Raw genomic sequence first — 25,084 nt, forward strand, 5'->3', positions numbered from 1 at the left:
GAACACATTTCCAAAAAAATGAGAGAAATACAAAGTGCTTTGCAAGTAAAAAACAGATGGACAGACACACTGGAAATAATCCAGCATATAAAACAGAATTGTATTTACTAAGCAAGTAAATCAAACAATTAGGAAACACAACCGTGGTTAGAATATCACAGAAATAAACTGAACATTTGATTTAAGAAAGAAAACACTGAAATTCTCAAATATAAACCATAAATAGTACAGTGGTCACTGCTGCTCAAGGACCACAATGACTCAGTTGGTGTGAATGTTCTGGATGATATATCAAACTTCTTCACTCTGTGGAGCACGCAGCTCATTCGGTTATTTTCCAAACAAGCATTACTGACCAAAGCCTATTTTCTATGTATTTCCTGAAAAAGAAATGTTTATATATCAGCAACATCCCAGCTCGCTCCAAATACCTGATTATTTATCCTTCAAGCAGAATTAAGCTGAAGGAAAACGAAAGCACTTCACAGAGAGGTAAACCTTAATTGACGTATCGCTGCTGCCACATGCTGGACAAGAGGCGTAAGTAATTCTACTGGCTGAGCAGACGTGACGTCATAACAAAAGAAGGAAATTAAACTACCCAAGCCTCTGTTTTTGTTTTCAGTGACAGGTATGTATGACCCTTTTACCTTTTGGTGTTATTAGATAAAGGTTTGTTTAACTTTTCCTGTTTATAACAATAATAGCGTTTAATTGGTCAGTTTTAAACCCGTGTTTTAACACTGCCAGCATCTGTAAGTACATCTTCTTTGTTGTAAACTGTTTCACTTTGCAGATTTCAGCTATGGCTGACTCGTCTCTAAACCCCGTGGTCTGGCTCGGTGTGGGCTCCAGTTTCGCTTTCTCTGGTTTGTTTTATCATCTCTATCAGGAAAAGAAGAAGGAGCTAAAAAAGCTAAAGGCAAGTTAGGCGCTGTTATGAATCTCGAAGACAATCCTGGTTGGGTCATGATGATTGAAGTTGTTTTTGCCACATTTTAGGAAATCCCTATTTTCAAGCCTGATGATTATTTACTTAAAGTGCTGAACTCATCTCCACACAAGCGACTTCAGTATGTTGCTGTTGAAGGTAGAACCCTGTCCACATACTTATCTAATTATTTTTAATGAGGTCAGTCATAAAGGCTTTCGCTTTGCTTTCTGTCTGTGTGAAGGTGTTGTTCAGGCTGATGGGGAACCCCTGCCAAGCAAGTTCGTCCCGCGACGCCGCGGTGTGATCCAGAAGGTTGTTCTGGAGGAGCACTGGAAATACTGGAACTATGTCACCAGGACTTGGTAAATCCAACTGGAGAATAAAGAATACACACATGCAAAGATTAAACATATTGCAAAGGTTTTCATACACCTCTTGAGATTTTTCACATTTTGTTGCAACCACAGATTTCAATGTGTTTTAATGGGAGAAAGGAGTGTAAAAGTGTGAAGTGAGCAGAAAAAAATATAATGTTCAGGGTTGTCCTGCTGGATGATGAAACCTCTGTCCGACCAGATTCCGTATTCCTGCAGAGGAAGCATGATGCTGCCACCACTATGTTACACAGAAGGAGCTCTGTATTTGTGGTGATATGCATTATTTTGCATTGCCTTTTCCAGGTCAAAAAGTCAACTAATCAGCATGAGTTGTGGTAAACTGCAAACAAAAGTTCTTGTGGTGATCTTCTTTAATAAAGGCCGGATTCATGGAGTGCACAACTAATAGTTGTCTTGTCAAAAGGTTGTCCCACCTGAGCTGTGGATATCAGCAGCTCCTGCGGCTGCTCCCCTGATCACTAGCTCTCCTTGCAGGGACTGTTGATTTAGTTAGACATTCATGTCTTGGTAGAATTACTGCAGTGCCATACACTTTAAAGCAAGGGATGTTGTTTTATAAAATAGGTCTTTAAAGGTCTCCCTGACCTGTGTGCTGTGGACCTTGGCCTTCATGGTGCTGTATGTTCACTAATGTTCTCCAATAAACCTCCTAGGCCTTTACTATATAGCTGAATTTATACAGATATTAAAGAAAGTGTGTATGCTGAAGTTACTTTAAAATCACTTCTGTAAATTTTAGGTTTAAATAAAACAAGAGCTAAAAGTACAATCCCTTTTTGATGGCATTGCAACTATTGCAATGTGTTTGAAATTTAATTTTCCTTCCACTTCACTATTATCCTCTACCCAGTGTTGTTCCATCACATAAAATGTCATCAATATGTATTAAGGTTCCTAGTTTAAATTTATATTTCTGTAAATATCAGTCATTTAATATCGCTCTTTTCAGGAACTCCAAGACGATTAACAAGAACGAGACCAACAACTCCGTCCCGTTCAGTTTAGTTCAGCCTGGGTCTTACATCTCCAAAGTTTATGTGAAGGTGCAGAACCCCCTGGAGGCTTCTGGGTGCTACATGGAAAGGGTTCACTCCAAAGTGAGACGCGCCAAGGAGGGTCTGGTGGACATGGTGGCACAGGGTCTGAGTGGTGAAAAACCCATGGCGTTGGTGGAGAGCGAACAGATGCTGTGTGTGGGAAGCAGCCTGACCGGGTTCGGAGAGGTGGTTCTGGAGGGTGGCCAGGTGATCAGACTCCAGGCGCCGCAGGACGGACGGAGCTAAATCCTGGTGCCCAGCGACTATAGGAGCTTCATGGACAGACACGAGGCATCGGCCAACTTGTGGAAGACGCTGACAGCTGTGACCGGCCTCACCGGGGCTACTTTGTTAGCCGGCATCGTGTACAATTATTTTGGAAAACAGGACGACAGATCAAGATAGGCTGAATGCTGCAGGTTTAAAGCTGTGCTCTCTTGGGTGTGATCCAGTGTCTGAAGTTTCTACTAAACTGTTATTAAACATATTTGAGACTAAAATTCTAGAAAGAATTCTAGAAAGAAAACCAAAATCATGACAAAAACTAAAAAAAATCACTTTATTTTCCCAATAATCCTGGTATCCGAAGGTTCTTATTTAAAAATTGGCAGTAATGGATCAATCCACAGCTTTGGACTGGCTTCACTCACTTTATTTAATGACAGTTACTGCTAGATATTTGGCTAATTTTTAGCAACTACAGAGTGATCTAATGTTAATACATTAATGTAATGCATTAAGTTTGGCACTTTTTACTGCCATTTAATCAAGGGAACAAGTTATTCTTCTAATAAAGATGTTTTTTTAATTGGGTTTGGTCTAATCTTTTTTGCAGCAAGCGCTACACTTATCGTGCCAGTATGTTTACTGTGAATCTGATTTAAACTTAATTTTCCTACCAGTGGAAAATGTTCCCAGTCATTTTGCAAAGACTAGGTAATTGTGATCACATGAATTGCTACTTTTACCTGTTCTGTGCCGTTGCTTTGTGAAATATTCCTACCATTGCATTACAACCAAAATATTTACAGCATTTTATTGGTTTTATGAGACAGACAAACATATAGTAGTGCACAACTGTGAAGCTGAAGATACATGCTTTCTTTGTTAAAGAAAAGTCTGAAAAGTGTATCAGAGTCCACCTGTGTGTTATCTAATCTCAGTATAAATCCAGCTGTTCTGTAAAGACCTCAGGTTTGTAGGAGTAGATCAGTGTTGCTCAGTATATCTGAAAATGAAGAGTGTGGTCAAATGGTCAAAACTTTCAGTCTAGATGCACAGAGTTGGTAGATATGCACCTTAAGGACCAAGGTCCACATTGCCATCACTAAATCGGACCTGTTCCCGGTGCATGTTGGACTCCGGTAGGGCGGCCCATTGTCACCGGTCCTGTTCATAATTTTTATGGACTGGATTTCTAGGCGAAGTTGAGGACTGGAGAGGGTCGGGTTTGGGGATCAGTGGATTTCGTCTCTTCTTTTTGCAGATGACGTGGTCCTGCTGGCCCCCTCTAGCTAAGACCTACAGCATGCGCTGGGGTGGTTCGTAGCCGAGTGTGAAGCGGCTGGGATGTAGATCAGCTCCTCCAAGTCTGAGGCCATGGTTCTCGACTGGAAAAGGGTGGCTTGTCCTCTTCAGGTTGGAGGGGAGTTCCTGCCTCAAGTGGAGGAGTTTAAGTATCTCGGGGTCTTGTTCACGAGTGAGGGGAAACTGGAGCGGGAGATCGACAGACGGATTGGTGCGGCTGCCGCAGTAATGGGGGCACTGTGCCGGTCCGTTGTGGTGAAGAGAGAGCTGAGCCGAAAAGCGAAGCTCTCGATTAACCGGTTGGTCTACGTTCCTACCCTCACCTATGGCCATGAACTTTGGGTCATGACCGAAAGAACGAGATCACAGATACAAGCGGCTGAAATGAGCTTCCTCCATAGGGTGGCCGGGCACTCCCTTAGAGATAGGGTGAGGAGCTCGGCCATCCGGGAGTGGCTCGGAGTAGAGCCGCTGCTCCTCCACATCGAGAGGAGCCAGTTGAGGTGGCTCGGGCATCTATACCGGATGCCTCCTGGACGCCTTCCTCGGGAGGTGTTCCAGGCACGTCCCACCGGGAGGAGGCCCAGGGGACGGCCCAGGACACGCTGGAGGGACTTTGTCTCTTGGCTGGCCTGGGAACACCTGGGGCTCACCCCTTAAGAGGAGCTGGAGGAGGTGTCTGGAGAGAAGGACGTCTGGGCGTCTCTACTGAGTCTGGTCCCCCCGCGACCCGGTCCCGGATGAAGTGGAAGACGATGAGTACGAGTACGAGTAAAAGATTAAAAGTCAAATCTCAACACTTGAGTCTGAGCAGGATGACAGGTTCTTTATTCTGACAAGCAGTCCTAACACAAAGGGGGAAAACAACAACCCAATTTCCTTCAGTCACACAGCAGCTTATGCTACAAAGGCTTATAAGTTAAACTGTCAGTAAGGTCTCCTCGTTATTCTCCATCCTCTTCTGAAGACTCCTCAGCCTCTTTCAACCACTGGATGAACTTCTGAAGCTGAAAAGAAAACAAGGCCGACACTGAATTACTGAAGGTTTGGGAATGAAGACAAAGCTGATGAACAAGCAGTCAGGTTGAAGCAACATTTATAGTGATATTACATCTTAGAAGGGAACAGAAATCTACCAGGTAAGGCTGGAAAACTCAATTCTAAATTCATCCCAATAAAATAATCTGACTATAGTCCTGATATAAATGAACTGGTACAGGAATGACCTGTAAAACGATTCAGTGCTGAATGTCGTTCTTCTGCATCACAATTCATAACCTTAGAATTCTTTGTGGTTTCGGTACATTTTTGTTGCTGCCTGGAATAACCATCATTTTATTTGCTACATGCCATAAAATAAGGTTGTAAAACAAAACCTTGAATGCAATGATTTATAAAATATTGTTCAACACATTGTTATGGAATACGTTCTAAATCGCTTTAGAGGACGATATCAAACATTATATAGGGTGTATTCACACCAGGAAAGTCCTTTATTTGTGCTTTATTTTTGTTTTGTTTTGTGCGGTTTGCTTTCACATTGTACTTTTTGCAAGTGAACTATTACTTGTAAACAAAGCCACGCGGATGACGATCATTGCTCCCATTGGACAGAATGCCTGCTGAACGCCGAAGAAAACGGTGTGCTCTGCGTGTCCGGTCCCACATGCCCGGTGTTGCAACAATCAGCCGGCCAGGTATGATTGGAGTATAACCTATACCTTTGCTACTTGCTACGGTGGCTTGTTAAGTCCAAAGAGACGTACATTTTCTGCAGTTGGTTCGGATCGGGGCCAGTTTGTATTCAGACCATAAGCGAACCGCACCAGAATCCGTTTAGAAGCGGACCGAGACCACCTCAAAAAGTGGGTCTCGGGCCGGTTGTTTGGTCCAGACCAGGGTTCACTTGAGTGAATTCACACCTGCAAAAAAGGTCCGGACCAAGGGGGGTGTTGGGACCCAGCCATGGAAACAACATTAAAACTCCGGTACACACTTTTCTGGAACTTTCAAAATAAATTGCATTTAAGTGACTTCCAGCAACTGAGGAAAGGGGGTAGCAGCAGACTTCCCATGATGCCACTGTCTGAATAAGAGCACCCCCTCTCCAACAAGCCGACCTCTTCCACACCGGTGTTCATCGGGATAGGAGGGGAACAGCGCGCTGATGTCTCTTTGCTGGCAAAGACAAACTCTTCAACTGGATCCAAGAGTGTCATAAGATCACGCGATCATATGCACAAGTTAAGTATGAGTGAATAACTGTTTGTGTACCCAGTATTCATTCATAAAAATGGGAATTAAGGTACACGCCTGGCTTGGCTTTCTCTATCTGAGGCCTGCAGAAGCAAACTGTCCCAGAGAAGTTCCCTACAGAGAAGCGGTCTCTATGAAGCCGAGCGGAGCGGTCTCCTAGTCTGGAAGGAAGACAGCAGAGACCCTATCACCGTGGTAACAGTAACGTGCAGTGTGGTTAGCGGACAGAACGGGCCGTCTTTCATCCACAGCCACGGAGGTTAGCTAGAAGCTAACCCTTTGTTCACAGAGCTCTTTGCAAACTTCATCGTCGCTTGGACAACGTTCCTCACCACAGTTCATGAGGTTAAGTGTTTGGGCAGCAAAACATAGAAGTGATTTAGGTTGAAATGATCTAAACGTTTTTCATTTTAAGAAGTTTGGTTTTGTTTGTGTTGAACTCAGCTATCTTGGTGCTAGCAGAATATCTCCAGCACACGTGCTCAGGTTGTGTTCTTTGTGTGTTTTTAAAGTTAAGACAAACTTTATTAAAGGGGGATTTTAAACAGAAGATTGATCATAACGCGCCGTCCGCGCTTATGCATTTTAACCCTTTTATTGACGGTATTTTTAAAGGTGTGTGTTTGAATCAGGTGCTAAGCTATCAGCTTCTTTGTTAGCTTAACTGCTAACAGCTAAGGACATGTGCTTGCTGCTAAATAATATTTACCCAGAAAGGTTTAGTTTTCAATCCAGTAAATAATGTGTCCCTAACATCATTTTACTAAATTTGATAACTAAGTAAACACCATTAAGCCCCATTTCTCCAGAAAGATTTGGCTCTTTCCAAAATATTCCCTTAATAATATTTCTTTAAATATAATTTTAATAAATAAAGGCAGCTAATTAGACACCATTGAAAATTAGTCATACAGAAGGTTGGTTTTATTCAGCAGATCATTCTTAAAACATTATCTTATTAAAATAATATTTTATCTGATCTTGCATTGTGAATGGTTGTCTAAGTTTGTTCCAAGACTAACTTAACTTCACTTCCAGATTCTTCAAGATAATCCTTGGGTCTCAAACATAAATATTGTATGGTAATGTTGCATCACTCTTTTGGTCATGGTTCTCAATCATCTTTAATCAACTTGTTTATATTGTACATAGCCCATTAGTCTTCCCTATTCTTTAATTCTGCTTGGTAGTTCAGTTGGATTGTTTTAACATAGTAAAGAGTTTCTTGATTGAAATATGTTTGACGTTGAGTTGACTTATTTTTGTTAATAAATTCTTGTATTTTAAGAAATTGTGTGAATTCATTCCATATGTATGCAGAGTTTATGCTGTTCAATAATGTCAGAGCTCGTCTCACACCTTTCTATTTTGTCTTAATACCATCGCCTTACTGGGCTGGTATTCACAGGACAACCCTTAACAGACCGAAACATTATTTGATAAAATACTCGTACTCGTCGTCTTCCGCTTTATCCAGGACCGGGTCGCGGGGGCAGCAGACTCAGCAGAGACACCCAGACGTCCCTCTCTCCAGACACCTCCTCCAGCTCCTCCAGGGGGAGTCCAAGGCGTTCCCAGGCCAGCTGAGAGACATAGTCCCTCCAGCGTGTCCTGGGCCGTCCCCTGGGCCTCCTCCCGGTGGCACGTGCCTGGAACACCTCCCGAGGAAGGCGTCCAGGAGGCATCCGGTATAGATGCCTGGCCACCTCAACTGGTTCCTCTCGATGTGGAGGAGCAGCGGCTCTACTCCAAGCTCCTCCCGGATGGCCGAGCTCCTCACCCTATCTCTAAGGGAGTGCCCGGCCACCCTACGGAGGAAGCTCATTTCAGCCGCTTGTATCCGGGATCTCGTTCTTTCGGTCATGACCCAAAGTTCATAGCCATAGGTGAGGGTAGGAACGTAGACCGACCAGTAAATCGAGAGCTTCGCTTTTTGGCTCAGCTCTCTCTTCACCACAATGGACCGGCACAGCGCCCCCATTACTGCAGCAGCCGCACCGATCCGTCTGTCGATCTCCCGCTCCATTCTTCCCTTACTCATGAACAAGACCCCGAGATACTTAAACTCCTCCACTTGAGGCAGGAACTCCCCTCCAACCTGAAGAGGACAAGTCACCCTTTTCCGGTCGAGTACCATGACCTCGGACTTGGAGGAGCTGATCTTCATCCCAGCCGCTTCACACTCGGCTGCGACCCGCCCCAGCGCATGCTGTAGGTCTTGGCTAGAGGGGGCCAGCAGGACCACGTCATCTACAAAAAGAAGAGACGAAATCCACTGGTCCCCAAACCAGACCCCCTCCGGCCCTTGGCTGCGCCTAGAAATCCTGTCTATAAAAGGTATGAACAGGACCGGCGACAAAGGGCAGCCCTGCCGGAGTCCAACATGCACCGGGAACAGGTCCGACTTAGTGCCGGCAATGCGAACCAAACTCCTGCTCCGCTCGTACAGAGACTGGATGGCCCCTAATAAAGGGCCCCTGATTCCATACTCCTGGAGCACCCCCCACAGGGCATCACGAGGGACACAGTCAAATGCCTTCTCCAGGACCACAAAACACATGTGGACCGGTTGGGCAAACTCCCATGAACCCTCAAGTACCCTGTAGAGGGTATAGAGCTGGTCCAGTGTTCCAGTATTTGATAAAATATTAAAATATTAATATTAAATATGAAATAATATTCTCAGATTCATAATCCCAATAGGGGAAACGAACTCTGGTCTGTTTAAAGCGGAACAAAAGTTGCAAGTGTGAATACACCCTAAGTAGAAATGGCAAAAGCTCTCAGTTCCTCTTTTGAATGGAGGCATTTTCTGCTGTTTCTTCCATCCCAAGCAAACATGGTGAAAAGGTCTTTTGGACCCTGGAATTATTATCTGAGCTCATCAGCTGTGACCACAAACAGCAAATTAATAAAAAGAATTAAACACAGTTTGTATCCTGGTATCCAGACTTCTTGTGATTATGTGCGTTTTATTAAGATGATGAAGAAAGTTTCACTGCATACAGTCACACACACACATATTGCTCTAATATTAAAGCTTCTCCATTACACCAGTTACAGAAATCATGCTCTTGAACAGTTCATAACACCAATTCTGATAGGATTTGATTTTGAAACATAAACATAATGTTTTTTTATGCTTGTAGAACCATTTGAGACTAAAACAAAGTAACAACCAAACTAACAGTTTTAGGGGGGATTGCAATCCTTATTTAGAATGTATTCTTGTTACCACAGGATGACTAATTAAGACTAATATCAGCTTGTTAGACTCCCAGTGTTACTATACATTTTCCTTTCACACTTTGGTGTAAATACAGTGAAATACATGCTGCTTTTACTCATAGTTATTTATGTGTAAGGATCTGAGTGACCCCCTCATGGTACTTACCCCCTGGTTCTTGCGCAGCTGTCTGCTTTTATCCGTTGTGGCTCCTTGAGAGAACCAGCGTAGAATCATCTCCTCCTCCAGGATCTCCAGCTCGTACATGTTCATAAGGACCTAAGACACAAACGGCACAATTCATTCAGACTGGATGGCCATAAAGTCACTCTCTCCCTCCGTTTACTAATACCACTTGTTGTGTTTAGTTCAGCTGATTGATCCTGACCTTGACCATAGCAACCCAGTGGTTCTCCTGTTCTAGGAAATGTTCCTCGAAGGCAGCTAGACAGTCTAGGTGGTCCTGTGCTCTCTTCACATAGTTTTTAAAGACTGGTGCCCATTTCTTCAATAGCTGAGAGCCAAATAAAGAGAAAATATAACAAACAGGGTTCTCTGCAACATCAAAATGAATTCAATAAGGTGTAGAAAAAAATATCTGCTGTGAACATTACAGGGAGAAGCAGAGCAACATATTGTGAAGCCGTGAGGTTGGGGCCCTGCTGCTGGAAGGGGTACTCCAGCACCACGTTAGTTAAAATCTGCATCACCTCCTTCAGACTGATGTTGTAGGCGTACCTGTAGAAGATGCAGAGTGAGGTTAAACAACGATCAGGCCTACAGGGAGCAGCACAACTTAGAGCACTTAGAACTTTGGCTCACTTTAGAGAGTTGATCTCGAGCACAAGGTTATCGCAGCTGATGTTCTCCTCCAAACCTCTCTGCAGAGTCCCGATCACCTCCATCTGGAAGACTGCAACACAGCAAACCACAAATCACTGGACTTCAGTCTAATAGATTTCCAAAGTATTTTTCATTTTTGGTTTCTAGACTCACAATATCCTCAGTAAATTTTTGAGTATTTTTAAAGTTTTAAATACAGAAATGTACAAACAATTGAAGGCAAAATTTTCAAGAGCGGTCAGGCTTTAAATATTAGGAACCAGGAAAACTTTGGGTAGAAGGGAAGGGAGTACATGAGGATATGGATGGATGGATGGATGGATGGATGAACACAGACAGATAAATAAAACTTTTACAGAGGGGGACAGCAAACAATGTCTGGTACCCTAAACATTTATCAAACTCAGTTTTTTGTTTCTATACACATCCTGACCTGGAAATACTTAAACCAAATTCCAGACCTTTGCCGACTGCATAGGAACCCTGGTAGGTTTTGTATAAAGCAAACAGTAGATCAGAGTTTAAGGAAACATATTTCCTATTTAATGAAATCAATGTGCTGATTACTGGTTATTTTGCCTGTAATTCGTCTGTTTGGACAGTAGGGGGCAGTCATACCGTTGTTTGAGCAGCTGAGCTCTCACCTTTAACGTCATCCATCTCTGGGGAGGGAATCATGAGGTCATCCGGGCCGTCGGGTTCACTGTCCTCACTGTCGCTCTCAGGATCCGGGTTTAACACCAAGCCTAGTTGATGTCAAGCAAACCATAATAAAAAACAACCTTCTGGGGCACTCAGTGACGTTCTACAACAATCATCTGCTTTAAGGATGAGATGATCAGAGCTGCTCTCCTACCCCAGAGACACTGTGACAGCTCCTCTTCTTCTGTGTCCTCCAGACTGGTGGCCTTCCAAATGTAACCTTTCCCTTCTGCTCCAACCTCTGCTGGGTTAAAAACTGCAAGACACATGAAAACACATTTTGTCCACATTAACAGCTTCGGAACACATGACTATTATAGGCAGGTAATACGCACCTTTCTGTTTGGATTTGTCTTTACTTTGCCCAACCGTAGCATCATCACTGAGGAACTCATCCGCATCCTCCTCTTCTTCCTCATCAGGAAGGTGCATGGACACCACGGTTCCTTCTGGCAGAGACAAGTTGGGTCCTATCGCCACCTGGAAAATGATTCACACCAGTCATCACAAATGTGTTCATTTACAATTAACCACCACTAGGTGTTTGCAAAACGTTTGTTTAGAGATCGGCTGGTTTCCGATCTCCAGTTTTTGTGAATGTTTGACATTGACGTGTGTGTATTTAAGGGAGATAATATAGGTCGATTAAGGTTGGGAGCCAAGACTTTGAGGATTTGCAGAGAATGTTCAAACGTTTGTGCTTTGAATTAAATAGATGTTCTAATTGTCTAAATCCAGACCTGCCACTCTAGTTATTTTAATTGGTCTAACACAGTGTGCAGTAAAATAGACTTCTTAAAATTTGCTCAACGAACCACGTTCTATTTAGAGACAAAAAGCTGTTGTGTGTGAGGTCATTTCGCAACCACTACTACTGAAAATATTACATTCATATGATCACACGTATGTTCATAGCCAGGCAGCTTACATTATATGCCAGGACACACTGCTTATTGAGAGTCACCCCTGCTTTAACCTCGGCCTGGTCGCAGACCACAGACTGTCTGATCACCACATTACTGGCAATGTGAACATCATTCCAGATGTAGGCATGGTCCAGGGTTACGTCGTCACCTGTGGCAGAAAAAATATGAATTCCTGAAACCCGTACAACCCTTCCTCAGACATTCGATTTAGAATTAGCATTAAAGATCCCTGTGAGCTCACCTATGGTGCAGTTATCACCGATGACGCTGTTAGAGATGCAGCAGTTGGCACCTATGCTGGTGTCACAGCCTATAAGAACGTTTTCTACCATCTGGCTGCCGTGGCCCAGGCTGACCCCGGATCCCCGGTAGACATTGTGGCGAGAGTAAGTGCAGCTGCGTCCCTCATGGTCTGTGAAGTTGGACTCTGGGGTGAGGGGGTAGAACCATCGGCGCACAAAGTCCGACGACACAGAATCGTACATGAGTAAGTTGGATACGCGGACGCCGTAGCCATCTTTGGTGACATGCATGTGGATCTGATTGACGAGTATCTAATCAAAGACAAAGAATTACAACCAGAGTACTAAGGGGCACATGTAATATATGATGTAAAAATCCTGTGCAGCACCTCTTCATTGACCAGTATCCCTCGGACAAAATCATCCCTGGTTTGGTAATCGAAATTATCTGTAAAAAGTTCAGCAACCTGGAAGAAAACAAAAAAAGTGCTCACATTACTGTAGTGAATCACTGAGAGCACAATAATGTACATCTCAATTTAAACCGACCTGCGGAGAGCAGATACTGATGTGGGAGTCCAGGAGGTCATGTCTGATTTCAAACTCGTCACTCCCATTGTGGAAAATATTCTGATAATCATAAACAGGGGCAACATTCATCAGTTTGTCAAAATCTGCACGGCATTGCAAAAGCCTTCACTACCCTTAAACATTTTTGATATTTTGTGACATTATAACCATAAACATCAATTCATTTTATTTGGATTCTATGTGACACACCAACACTGAACAATGCCTAATGGTTAAAAGGAAGAAAAAGGATACAATGTTTGTGATGGTGCTCTGGAAAGATGAGTTTAAAATTGAACTTTGTGTGAAACTGTGTGTGTGACAAAAAAATAATAAAGCATACCACCCTGAACATACCATACTCAAAGTGAAACATGTGGCAGCATCATGCTGTTGGAATGCTTTTTAGAAGCTGATCTGAGTTCATGGGAAAATGAACAGTTATTATATCCTGGAAGGAACCCTGCTGGAGGGAGCAAAAGACCTGGTACTGGGGTGGAGGTTCCGCATCCAGCAGGACAACCACCCAAAACTTACAGCCAGATCCACAATGGAATGGTTTAGAACAAAGCATGCTCATTTGTTACAACGGCCCAGTCAAAGTCAAGCGCTAAATCTAATTTAGAATCTGTAGCAAGATGGTAGAGACATACCTCAGAGGATTAGCAACTACACTATTTCATATTTTTATTTGTAAAACATATTGAAAACCATTTATCCCTTTCCTTTCACTTTACAATTGTGACATCTTTAGTTGATCTGTGACATCAAACAATCAAATACCTATGAGGCTTTAACGAGTTTGAATATTTCTCCACTGTACTTTTTCATTAAAACAGCCTTTTACCATCGGAAAGTGGAGCTTCTTCAGCCCTTGTGTTTTCTGGTAGTGTAAAATCTGCTGACTCTTGCTGTCCATCGCCACGACAACATCGTCTTCTTCGCAGCGGGATCTGTGACCCGGTGAGGACTCCTTGAAGATCATGGTCATGACCGAGATGTTCTTCTCCATCTTTCGCCGGTGCCTAAGGTAGAAAACCCTCGTCATTTAATGAATGGCTTCCCTATAGCCTAAGATTTAACGCATGTGAGAATCTCATACCTGTGCTCCTGCAGGGCCTGACTGATGTCAATGTTGGACACCACATCTCCATAAACCAACACAAAGTCAGACCGCACCAGAGCCTTTGCATCAACATCCCTGAGCACATCTCCAAGGGAGCGGTACAGCTCTGAGGTGATGATGTGGACTGTGTTTGGGGAGGAGGGTCTACACCACTTGGACTTCCTGTCAGACAAGAGTCAGGTTCATCTCTCCAACTTAGCTCGATTTGCACAGAAGTCACACAATACAATAAGGTAACACTCACAATAAGTGGGCCTTGATTTTACTGGACATCCAGCAGCAGAACACGAATGTTTCCTGCACCCCAGTGGAGGTGAGGAACTCCAAGGTGTAGTCGATCATAGCAGCATTTCCCAACGGCAGCAACGCCTGACATCGGCGGAAAAGAGGAAAGTAATTATTCTTGTCACAATCCTCTTTTAAATATTAACATGTCCTAAACCTAATAAACTTCAGCTGTCTGTTGTACGCATGCAACAAGGAGCTGTCATCAGTGTGACTGCATCTCTGCTTCCAGCATGGACATCACTCAGTTAGCCTGTTAGCATAACAGCTAGCTCGGCTCGCTGCCTACCCGCGGCTGATCCTTGGTCACCGGGAAGAACCTCCGGTTAAAGCTGTCAGCGACTAAAACGGCCTGCACCGGCTGCTCCTCTTCCTCCTGCTCCCCAGCGCCCTTCCTCGCAGAAAACCCGGAGCCTGAGCGGCTCTGCTTCCCCCCTTTACTAGCCATGTCAGACTCCCAGTAGACCAACTGTGTCGTCAGAAACAACTACGGAGACGGAGAAGGGACATCCTCGTATTTGTTGCCGCAGGTGCATGAGAATACAGTGTTTTTGCAGTAAGTTTAAAATTGTTTTTGAAGGGATTATAAATAATACAAATAGATTTAAATAATTGTAAACATCCACATCTGCACTTGGGTGCATCTGAATAAATCAGTAAATAATGGAAAACGCCATTTAATTTTAAAAAAGAACCACTGCTGTTCATGAGGTGATAGTGCAAATAAAGTGATGGAAAGTTCTGTAGAAGGAAAAAGTGTGGTACAAAAAGGTGACGAGCAACAAGGACAACTGCAGCCTTTTGAGGATTCTGATGTAAAGCCTATTCAAGAGTTTGAGGGAGACTCGCATGAGGTGGACTGCAAAACCCACCCCACACAGATGCATCAAGGACCTGGACTAGAACTGTTGCAGTCCTCGTTTTAAACCACTCCTGAACAAGAGAAGTCAGAATCATCTTACGTGGGCTAAGCAGAAATATGACTAGACTGTTGCTCAGTGCTCTGAAGTCTGTTTTTCTGATGAAAGTAAATTTTCCATTGCCTATGGAGGTCAAGGTCCCAGAGTCTGGAGGAAGTTTGTCGATCCTTGTAATTGATTTCTATCACTTTTATCTCTTTGTTGTTTTATTACCAATAATTACTTGTCCTGGCTGTCTGTAATACTTGATTTAATAATTTTGATCATTTTGTTGTGTGTATAGTTGTCTGTTTTAACCTCTGTAATGCACTGTGTTACACTTGACTGTATGAAAAGTGTTGTATAAATACATCTTGATTTAGATCACTTCATGCTTCCCTTTGCTGACAACCCTTATGGAAATGTTTGATTTATTGGGACCTGCGCACAATGACCATGGTAACACAGTTCGCCAACAAACTTACATGACCTTAACCAAGATGGGTGGTCTGTGTGATAGACGAGAGACACCGGAGCGAAGTATGTAGACAGGCTGGAGACCGAAGCTTACTGGGCCTTTTCAACAGCACAGCAGATTGTCTTCATAGCACACACCGATGCAGTAATTCATGCAAAATGAGCCTCCACCACATATACAGAATGTATACTGTACAGTACATGGACATACTCTTCAGTAGGCTTAGATTTCAGTATGGAAGAAATCCTTTTTGATTGGTCTTAGTATTATAGTTTTCAAATAAACAGTATATTGGGTTTCCGTAGCTGAAAGCAAAAAATAAAATTAAAAATCTAAATGTAACGTGTAGGTTTACAATAAATGTATACTCTCTGTATTATTTATTCATAAAAAAATGTTTACTTACTTACCCCAAAAATACTGCACTGAATTGTTGATACTGAATTTATACATCAAAGCTTAATATAGTTATAACAACAGAATAACAGGGGGCTGATTTTTAGCTGAGGTGTGCAAGGAGAACTAATAGGTCTGTTAAACACAGACATTTGCTTAATTAATCTAATAATTTTACAGACTGTTACTACTTGCCTACGTTTAGTTTTTTAAATAATTAATAATAAATTAATAATAAAAATTTATAATTTAATTTTCTGAATCTATACTAACCAAAAATCTACCTTGTCTCTAGAGTATTAGGAAATCAATAAACACTAAAACCTCTCTTATGAAAAGATGTAAAAAAAAAAATGCAGAGAAAATGTTTTTAGGGTTTTAAAAGCAAGTTTTGGTTTATTTGCTCAGAACCTGAATGATTATCCTTCACTTGATGAAGAGAACTTAAAGCTACGTCTACAATTAAACTCTAAATGTCTTTCATTGAGCCTTACAAAGCTATGCTCTTACTGTAGATGTGTCATGTTTATTTTTTTCCTGTTGATCCACATGTACACTGATGATTTAAGTTGTCAAAGCTAAATGTATATGATTACATATATAACAAAGACAGAAAGTGCTTGTATGTTTACTGATTGGCCCTTTTGAACAATTTATTTGCTTTAATTGACAATAGTTGCATTTTATCAATGTGCTCAATTTTCTTCAATAAAGGTTTAAAAAAAAAAAAAAAGATAATAGACGCTGTTCTTAATCAAGTTTTGAATGAGTCTGGTAAAAAATAATCTCTTCCGGAACATCTGAACCAACATGTTTGACTTTAACAGAGACAACAACATCTGGCTCTTGCCGTCCCTAAGTTTAGACAAAAGCCGTCACTAACAGCTCTGCAAACGCCCAACAGTTTTTCCATGATGCTCTCGGCCACCTCATACTGTGAACCACAACATTATAGGTGATGTTTGGTAATCTTCTTAGCTTTCTCCAGCACAGAGTTGCATCGTAAGGTTTTGCTCATCCAAGATGCTGGGATTCTTTCAAGCCCAATCTGAAAAAGAAAAAACACACAAAAAAGAAAAATCATCACGCAGAAAAGTGCGGCACTACAGAGCGCTGTCTTCTAAAGCCAGCCGCCACGCAGGTAGTTTCTCTGATGAACACTTGACAGAGTTCCAGAACAGCATACTTGGACTGAACTCACTTTATCTTCTCCTTATAGAGTCAATTGTGTATATATGTACATTTAAAATGATATTCTTTATTATTGAGAGCAAAGTGTACCGGATTCAAATTCCTTGTTTGTCCCTACAAACTTGACAAGAAAGCTGATTCTGATTCTCAGAAAATGTGTGACTGGTATGTTAAATCAAGAAAACATCACACCTGGGCTCCAACGCATGCTCCAATGAAGGAGGCTCTGCTACAGGTGCACCCCCCACAGCTCATGGTGTCTCTGATGGCCGTCTCAAACTGTTTGGCTGTCAGGACTCCATGCAGCGCTGCCTGGAAGGCACTTGGCAAACCTGGGACAAGTAGTACACCCATTACCTGTCTGATCATATTCAGGTGGTATTTTGGTGAAAATTGCCTTCAATTAAAGTTAGTGGAAGCTGGATAAATATACCTCATGTGTTGGAAAACACAGTGGGAATCAGCTCCTGTGGAGGCTTTGATAAATTCTCCTTCACTTGATGAATGTGCCCTGAAAGCAGCAGAGTGAGTGGAATATAAAAGAAAAGCTCATTATCAAAATGAGAGAATGTTACCAAATCGATACAAATGTTGTAACAGCTTTTAATTTTAGCATTAAGAAATGTCTTGTTGATAGGGTAGGTTACACAGAATGAGGAAGCATAATTACTTTAGGAAGGAGGCAACAATGTGGTAAACCTCACTTACCAATCACTGCTTTGTCCAGGTCCTGGGGCTGCTTTCTGTTGGGGTCGTTGAGCTGATTTAGCACTACATCCAAAGCTTTTGGATCTGGACCAGTCAGGATAAAATGCTCCAGAAACCTGAGACAAGAATTCGGTTTGTTATCTCAGAAACAGTGCCTTGCAAAAGCTTTAATATTGCTTGAACCTTTTCACGTCGTTATATTACAAGCACAAACCTGATTGTTTTTCTGGGGGATTTTATGTGAATATGGAATAGTGTAAAAGTCTGAGTTGGAACGAAAATAATAGATTAGATGGTTTTTGAAATTTGTAACAAACCTCGGAAAGTGTGGTGTGCATTTGTATTCAGCCCCTGATAGGTTCTACTCTGCAGCCATTACAGCTGCAGGTCTATTAAGGAATGTTGCTACCAGCTTTGCACATCTAGTGTAAAATAAAATGTTTTGCCCATTTTTCTCTTTAAAAGAACTCCAGCTCAGTCACACTGGATGGAGAACAACTGAACATTCGTTTTTAAGTTTTACCACAGACTCTCTATTGGATATAGGCCGGGACTTTGACTGGACTATTCTAACACATTACCTTGTAGCTGTATGTAAGCTAAAATAATTAAGTGTTACTTTCAGATGTACTGACCTTGCCGCAGCCAAAGTTTCAGCAACACATTCATCGTTGTTCTGGGTGACTCGGATGGCCTGTTCAACCTTTTCCAGCATGTCAGGTTGTCCTGCATAGAAAGCCACTATAGGAGCCAGCTTGGCTATCCCATCAATCTGACAGTCCGTCTCACAGCCTGTGACAAGCACAACCTGCTGCTTAGACTCAATGTGCTTGTTAAGATCAAGTCACCAACAAGTAATTGTGCCTTACCCGTCTCCTCTTTGCCTGCATCAACATTCTTTAAGAAGCTCTTCAAGCTTGCTTGTCTCCATGGTCCTTCAATAGGCAGCTGAGGTCTTGGGCCTGGAAACACACATTTACGATATCCATCAGCATCACACTGCAGAAGCAGAAGTAACTTTAACAAAAACATTCAGTAAAAGACCTTCAATCACATTAGGCGGGCAGATCTCTTACCACTACGGTCTCGGTAAGGGTCATTGACAGGCGTGTCATACTCTGAACCTGGCCCAAAGAATTTCAGTGTGCGCTGCTTCAGATCATCAGCATTTAGACCTGGTAAGAAACACAGAACAGCAAAAGACACTTACTTGTAATTAAAGGTAGCTACAAATAGTAATAATCACCATGTTCTCTGTCTGAGTTTTAGTTTTGTTTTAAATCACTGAGCTGTAAAAGTCAAACATGTTATTGAAAAGATGAAAAGGCTAACCAACCTCCACATTCTGAAAGGGACTCAAGCAGGACATAAGCCTGGTCTCCGTAGCAGCTCTGCTGGCCCGTCTGCCTCCTGTAGAAGGGATTGGCCGACTCGGAGCGGAATTCAGGGTTTGGATCCTGAGCCAAGATCCCTTTCAGTTTCTGGAGATCATACACCCAATGGAGGGGCTGAGCTACAGAGGATAAGTCATATGTACAATTTTAATTTGATCTGGAAATAATGCTTGTCAAATTTTACTGATACACATAATTTACAGTACCAGGGATAAAAAATATAGATAGATAGATAGATAGATAGATAGATAGATAGATAGATAGATAGATAGATAGATAGATAGATAGATAGATAGATAGATAGATAGATAGATAGATAGATAGATAGATAGAAATAGCACTTGAACAAGCTGCCTGGATGAATCATCAACAGTTACTAGGAGAAATAACACTTCAAAAGTGGAAAATATGTAAACAGTATTCTTCTCCAATAAACACACTTAATTATTTCTTAAGAATAAGAGAGTATAGAGGAAACACAAAAAATATACATATAACAATGCAGGCTAACATTTACCTGCAGCATCTGCAACAGCTGATCCAACAATGGCTCCTATGGCTCTGTTGGCCACAGCTGACGTCATCTGTCAAGACAAGGACCACATATGATTTCTTATTCCCATGGTAATGCCAATTGATAGAAATAAAATGTTGCTTATCATGGATCTTACATCATTAGCAGGAAATACTGAAGCATTTAGGGCAATATATGTGGTTCAAAACACCTGAATCCAATGTTAATTTACCTTCTCAACATGCAGTCAAGTTCTAAAGAGTCCTATTAATGAGTTAATTATGTGATTCAGGTGCGTTGAAGCAGAGACGTCTGAAAGTAGCAGAACTGTGGACCTACAGGACTGGAGTGGGGCAGTCCTGCTAATCACATGCTAGTGTAAGCGGATGTGTGAATGCATCGTCGTTAAATCGCCAGTTAACCTGCAGAAATATAGACTGAGAATTTAAAATCTGACCTTAGTCTCCATTTCAGCGGGCGAAAACCTTTTGCAGGTCGTTTCAGTTCTAATAATTACGACTTTATTGGTACGTAACACATGCTATGTAATGTTCCTGCCGTATGTTATGAAAGTTACCCTGCTATCTCCGCCCACACCGGAAGACGTTTAGATAACCCCGCCCCCTGCTCTGCGCTTTATCCGCTGCGTGGACACGTGGTTCTTTTGATTGTTCCAAACAAATCATCCAGATTAGTTTGAATGTATATATATATAGATTATATATATAGATTTTTATATATATATATATATATATATATATATATAATATATATAGATTATATCTATAAATATATATATATATATATATATATATTTCTCATATCAAACAATTTATTAAAACAGAAGACAAACAACAGAGGAGGGTATACCACAAGGAAAATTGTCTCAATAACAAGTCATGTGCCCTTGAGCATTAATTACATGACAACGACGTCTCATCCTGTTCACAAGTCGACTTATTGTCTGCTGAGGCATAGCATCCCACTCTAGTGGACAGCCCTCAGGGCTTTGACGTTCTGGGGTGCAGTCTTTAGATGGCAAATAAGCTGATCCCAGTGCAGGTCACTTCATCTGAGGTACTCCATTCACCAGCAGCCGTTCCCCAATCATGCGGCCTCTATGAGCTGGAGCAATGTCGTCCAGGAAGATGAAATTAGGCCTGTGTTGCTCATGGAGGGACACACTGACTGGATTCATGTTATTTAGGTAGTGTGGGCTTTACACTCTACCATTCACAAAGTGCAGGGCAGTTCTGTATTGACTAGACACATCTGTCCACACGGTAACACCACCACCCCCAACGGTTGGTCTGGTGACAACAGTGGCTGTTGCATAGAGCTCTCTTTGAGGTCTCCAACACCATCATTCCTGCTCAACGTGAATTGACTTTCATCACAGAACAGAACTGAGGTCCACTGGTCCCTTGTCCAGTGAAATGCTCCCTGGCCCATGCAAGGTGGTGTGGTCAGGTACCCTTGCAGGTCGTCTAGCACGCAGACCACGCTGGTTTTGAATGGTCTGATGTGACACTGGAGGTCCTTTCAACTACCCTAAATGTGCTTGGAGTTGAGCGGCATTCATCATCTGATTCCACGGGGCACTGTTCACATTGAAGAGGTCATAAGTGTGAGATATTGCCAAAGGACATCCACTTCTATGCCTTTCAGTGACTCTTCCAGTCTATCTGCATCTCTGTGTGTCTGGACTGTTAAAATACCAATTCTGTTTGAACCAGGAGATTTATTGGTAAATTCCTGGATCAAACACATGTTGTGAATTTTGCTGTTAAGCTCCTTGTAGAAAACAGCACATTGTGCAAAAAGTACTGAAACATTGAACTGTTGGCTATGTGCATGCAGACGTTTAGATGAGGTCACATTAAGCTCACATGTAAAGGTTATACTGCATTTTAGGTTCATCCTGAAATTTTACCTGAAATCCAAATATCCCTACGTTTTTGTAAGTAGTGCATATATACTACTGAAGTAGCACATATACCACTGAAGGTATCAAAATGAACACATATGGAATTATGTAGTAAACAGGAATAGTGTGAAATAACAAAACATCTTTTATATCTTGGATTTTTTTAAATAGTCACCCTTTGCTTTGATTACTGCTTCACACACTCTTGACGTTATCTCCATGAGCTTCATGGGGTGGTCACCTGAAAGAACTTCCTGGAGGTGCATTGAGAGAAGGCCAACATTTTAATGAATTAACGTATTAATGAAACATTATAATCTCAAGTATAATCATTTACATTTGTTTGCAGACAAATTAAATTGGATTCTGGGATCCTTTTGCAATGCAGAACAAGAACGTTCCAATAATCTGTCCATGATTATTGTACATAGATATGTCTGTATTTCAGGGTCAACACTGAAAACTGAAAATGGGATGACCTTTGAGACTGACATGTTTAAAGTATCATCTTTGCATCTCTGGAATGTTCTTCAAGTTTTAAGAAGTCATCAGTAGCTAGTGAGTCAAAACAACAGGTGTTTGACGTTCTGCAGGTCAAAGAGCACCATCTACTGGATAGCTGAAGTAACTGTCATATTAGATGTAAGTCCCCAATAATGAAGACGGGTACTATATTTTACAGATATATTGGAAAATAAATAAAAAGGAAATTACTTGTGAAATTCTGCATACAGACCGCCACACATGCCACAGCTGACTGTCTTTTTACTTCATTTAGCTCCATTAATGAAATTAGAAGAGAAGACAGTAATTAAATCTGTCATCACCTGAGGTGTAAATGAGACACACATGAATCCCTCTCCCTTCTTATTTAGCCTCTGACTCATGTGACCTTATTAGATATTTACAGTGACACGATGAACCACATTTCAGATTTAATTTATAGTTAGTTTCTAGACCATAGAAATCACTTATATTTTAGCTGCAGGCCCAGCATCTCAACAATACACATACAGATCCATGCACTGAGTTCACATGTTGCTTTTGTACAGCAGACTTGTGTTTCGTGAAACTTTTTCTGAAACTTAGGGCAACGGTGGCGACAGTGGTAAAGGTCCGTCCTGCAACAGGTGGGTTGCCGGTTCAAACTCCTGTTCTGTCTGTCTCAATTGTTGTCTCCTTGGGCAAGACACTTCACCCTCTTTGCCTACTGATGATTTTCAGAGGGCTCAGTAGCGCCTGTGTATTGCAGTCTCACTTCTGTCAGTGACATGTTTTAACATGTTTTAACATGCTTACAGCTTAATAATTAATGGTCCAAAATGTAAAGAATATGGCACATCCTACCAAGACATGGTGGTCCACCTAAAATATCAGATCTTGCAAGGAGAGCATTTATCAGAGTGTCCCATAGTAACTGTGGAGGATCTGCAGAGATTCACAGCCTAAATGGGAGAATCTATTGACAGGACAACTACTGCAAATCTTGCCTTTATGTAAGAGTGTCAATTAGAATGCCAATGGAGTAAGAAACCTGCTAGAAGTCCTGTTCAAAGTTTGCCACAAGCCAAGTGGGAGAAACAGCAGACATGTGGAAGATGAGAAAAAACCTTTTTTTGCCTACATGCAAAATACTATGTATGGAGGAAAACTTACGCTGCACATCTTGAACACACCGCCTTCACTATAAAACATGGTGAGCAGCAGCTCGCTGTGGGGATGCTTCTCCTTAGCAGGTATTGGGAAGCTGGACAGAGCTGATGAGAACATTAATGTAGCTACACACAGGCCAATCGTATTAGAGGCTGTAAAGATTTTAGACTGGGATGGAAGTTCAGCTTTCAGGAAGACAACAACCCAAAATATACAGCCAGAGGTACAAAGGAATGGTTTACTTCAACGCAGGTTCATGTGTTAGAATGGCCCAGTCAAAGTCCATATCCAAGTCAAATTGAGAATCTGTGGCAAAAGTTGAAAACCGATGTTTACAGATGCTCCCTATCCAATCTGACCGAGCTTGAGCTAATTTACAATGAGGGAAGGAACAATATTTGAGTTGTTAGATGTACAACGCTGATACAGAGATATCCCCAGAGTCTCACAGCTGTAATGGTTGCAAAAGATGGTTCTAGATAGAGAATTGATTAAAAAAATGTTGTTATATTTCATTCTTATTGCAGTTACATTTATTGTTGTAAGACATGTTGAACAAAAAGAGAAAGAGCCGAGAGTGCAGATGTTCTCTTTCTATCATGATTTTTAAACAAGTCTGTTTGGGGTTCTGGGCCTTCCTGACACAGAGTGATATTGATCTGTTGACCCACCAGGAGTGCAGGACCTTCCACTAGTGGACTACCGCGAACCCTGGATTGAAATTTATGGCATTGTCTAAGATTCAGCTGCTAGGGAGAATAGCTTGTTTCTTTGTGCTTAGGTTGTAAGATTGGCCACCTTTGAGTGAGGGAGGATACTTTGACATCATGTGGTGCTATATATGTTCTGATACATCTGTGAATAAATAAAAAAAAGCCTGCATAGACTGGTGTCTGATGCTTTTCTCCCTCTACAAAGATACGGTGTATGACCGTCCAAATTTTGTCTAGAACTGTAATAGTTAACTCAAATGATCAAAGTAGCCAAGGACCAGCTGTTATTTGTTTTAATATTGCAGAAAATATTGAAGCAAATGGCGAAAATACAAATACATTCCACATTTTTGAAACTTTTTTCTGTGAAGTTTATTTTGAAAAATTATTTATCATGATGTTTCCACCTCATATCCCCATAGGGATGGATATTTAGAGTGATGTGAATTTAGTTTTCTATCACACATAGAGTTCGGCACGTAGACCAGTAGGTTGGTCTTTGGTCTCACCTAATTAGAGTGTCTTCACAAACCATGTCCCCTTTTCCTTTTAACTGGCAGTATGCACGTCTTTGTACTCCTCTTTCACATAAAACCCCACTAAAAACATTCAATAAAGATTGTAACTAAGACGGAAAATGTACAAAAGTTCAAGGAGTATGAATATCTTTGTAAGGCACTCTTCATCTTTAGATTGTAAAGTAATATCATCAGGGATCATTTTAGGCATAGCTTGATAGTATACACTGGACGCTTGTTTTAGGGATCAAAATGCTGAACCCCCCACCGCCCCGACATTTACATTTATCTTGTAAATATCTAAATTTCTCTTACTTCTTGAGTAAGGGCTAAGTGACAGCTTTACATCCAAGACCCCCACCCACCCACCCCTCTCTCCCTGTCCCTGAGTGACCCAGCTCCACATTCTAACACTGCACCAATGCCAGCAGCAGCAAATTAGACACCGACTGCAGCCCCTCCTGATATGTACCTCTCTGTCCTGCATCCATTATTTTTAGCTGGGATTCAAGACTTCATCCTTCACTTAATATGGGAGAAGAGTGTCTTATATTTGCAGCCAGCTCTAAATCTATCATATTATTTTTATTCTTTATTTGACAAGAAAAGCAGACACATTCA

At 41.7% G+C, this 25,084-nt stretch overlaps 3 protein-coding genes across 6 annotated transcripts; 1 reads left to right on the forward strand and 2 right to left on the reverse strand.

Moving 5' to 3' along the window:
- The first annotated feature begins 427 nt into the window (after positions 1 to 427).
- Positions 428 to 3,181, forward strand: LOC124870259 (mitochondrial ubiquitin ligase activator of nfkb 1-A). The gene is made up of 5 exons (XM_047368836.1): positions 428 to 631; positions 797 to 922; positions 1,003 to 1,090; positions 1,176 to 1,296; positions 2,282 to 3,181. Exons 2-5 carry the CDS (start codon positions 806 to 808, stop codon positions 2,613 to 2,615), a joined length of 660 nt encoding a protein of 219 aa, XP_047224792.1. The 5' UTR covers positions 428 to 631; positions 797 to 805; the 3' UTR covers positions 2,616 to 3,181.
- Positions 3,182 to 4,701: 1,520 nt separating this feature from the next.
- On the reverse strand, positions 4,702 to 14,591 carry eif2b5 (eukaryotic translation initiation factor 2B, subunit 5 epsilon). The gene is made up of 16 exons (XM_047369226.1): positions 14,362 to 14,591; positions 14,032 to 14,156; positions 13,764 to 13,949; positions 13,509 to 13,686; positions 12,641 to 12,721; positions 12,481 to 12,558; positions 12,091 to 12,403; positions 11,852 to 11,997; positions 11,259 to 11,403; positions 11,078 to 11,179; positions 10,866 to 10,967; positions 10,201 to 10,291; positions 9,993 to 10,116; positions 9,767 to 9,892; positions 9,547 to 9,657; positions 4,702 to 4,903 (listed from the first exon to the last, which is right to left on the reverse strand). Exons 1-16 carry the CDS (start codon positions 14,518 to 14,520, stop codon positions 4,841 to 4,843), a joined length of 2,130 nt encoding a protein of 709 aa, XP_047225182.1. The 5' UTR covers positions 14,521 to 14,591; the 3' UTR covers positions 4,702 to 4,840.
- A 1,621-nt stretch (positions 14,592 to 16,212) lies between these two features.
- LOC124870502 (crystallin J1A-like) lies at positions 16,213 to 20,262 on the reverse strand. 4 transcript variants are annotated; one of them, XM_047369227.1, is made up of 10 exons: positions 20,110 to 20,262; positions 19,656 to 19,722; positions 19,081 to 19,257; positions 18,821 to 18,919; positions 18,614 to 18,706; positions 18,380 to 18,536; positions 17,745 to 17,860; positions 17,470 to 17,547; positions 17,229 to 17,368; positions 16,213 to 16,893 (listed from the first exon to the last, which is right to left on the reverse strand). In XM_047369227.1, exons 1-10 carry the CDS (start codon positions 20,119 to 20,121, stop codon positions 16,795 to 16,797), a joined length of 1,038 nt encoding a protein of 345 aa, XP_047225183.1. In that variant the 5' UTR covers positions 20,122 to 20,262; the 3' UTR covers positions 16,213 to 16,794. The 4 variants fall into 4 exon arrangements, with proteins under 4 accessions (XP_047225183.1, XP_047225185.1, XP_047225186.1 ...); XM_047369229.1 differs by having other exon boundaries at positions 20,230 to 20,254; XM_047369230.1 differs by lacking the exon at positions 20,110 to 20,262 and adding an exon at positions 19,885 to 20,092.
- Positions 20,263 to 25,084: the final 4,822 nt, after the last annotated feature.

The sequence above is a fragment of the Girardinichthys multiradiatus genome, chromosome 6, assembly GCF_021462225.1.
Source record: "Girardinichthys multiradiatus isolate DD_20200921_A chromosome 6, DD_fGirMul_XY1, whole genome shotgun sequence".
NCBI lineage: Eukaryota > Metazoa > Chordata > Actinopteri > Cyprinodontiformes > Goodeidae > Girardinichthys > Girardinichthys multiradiatus.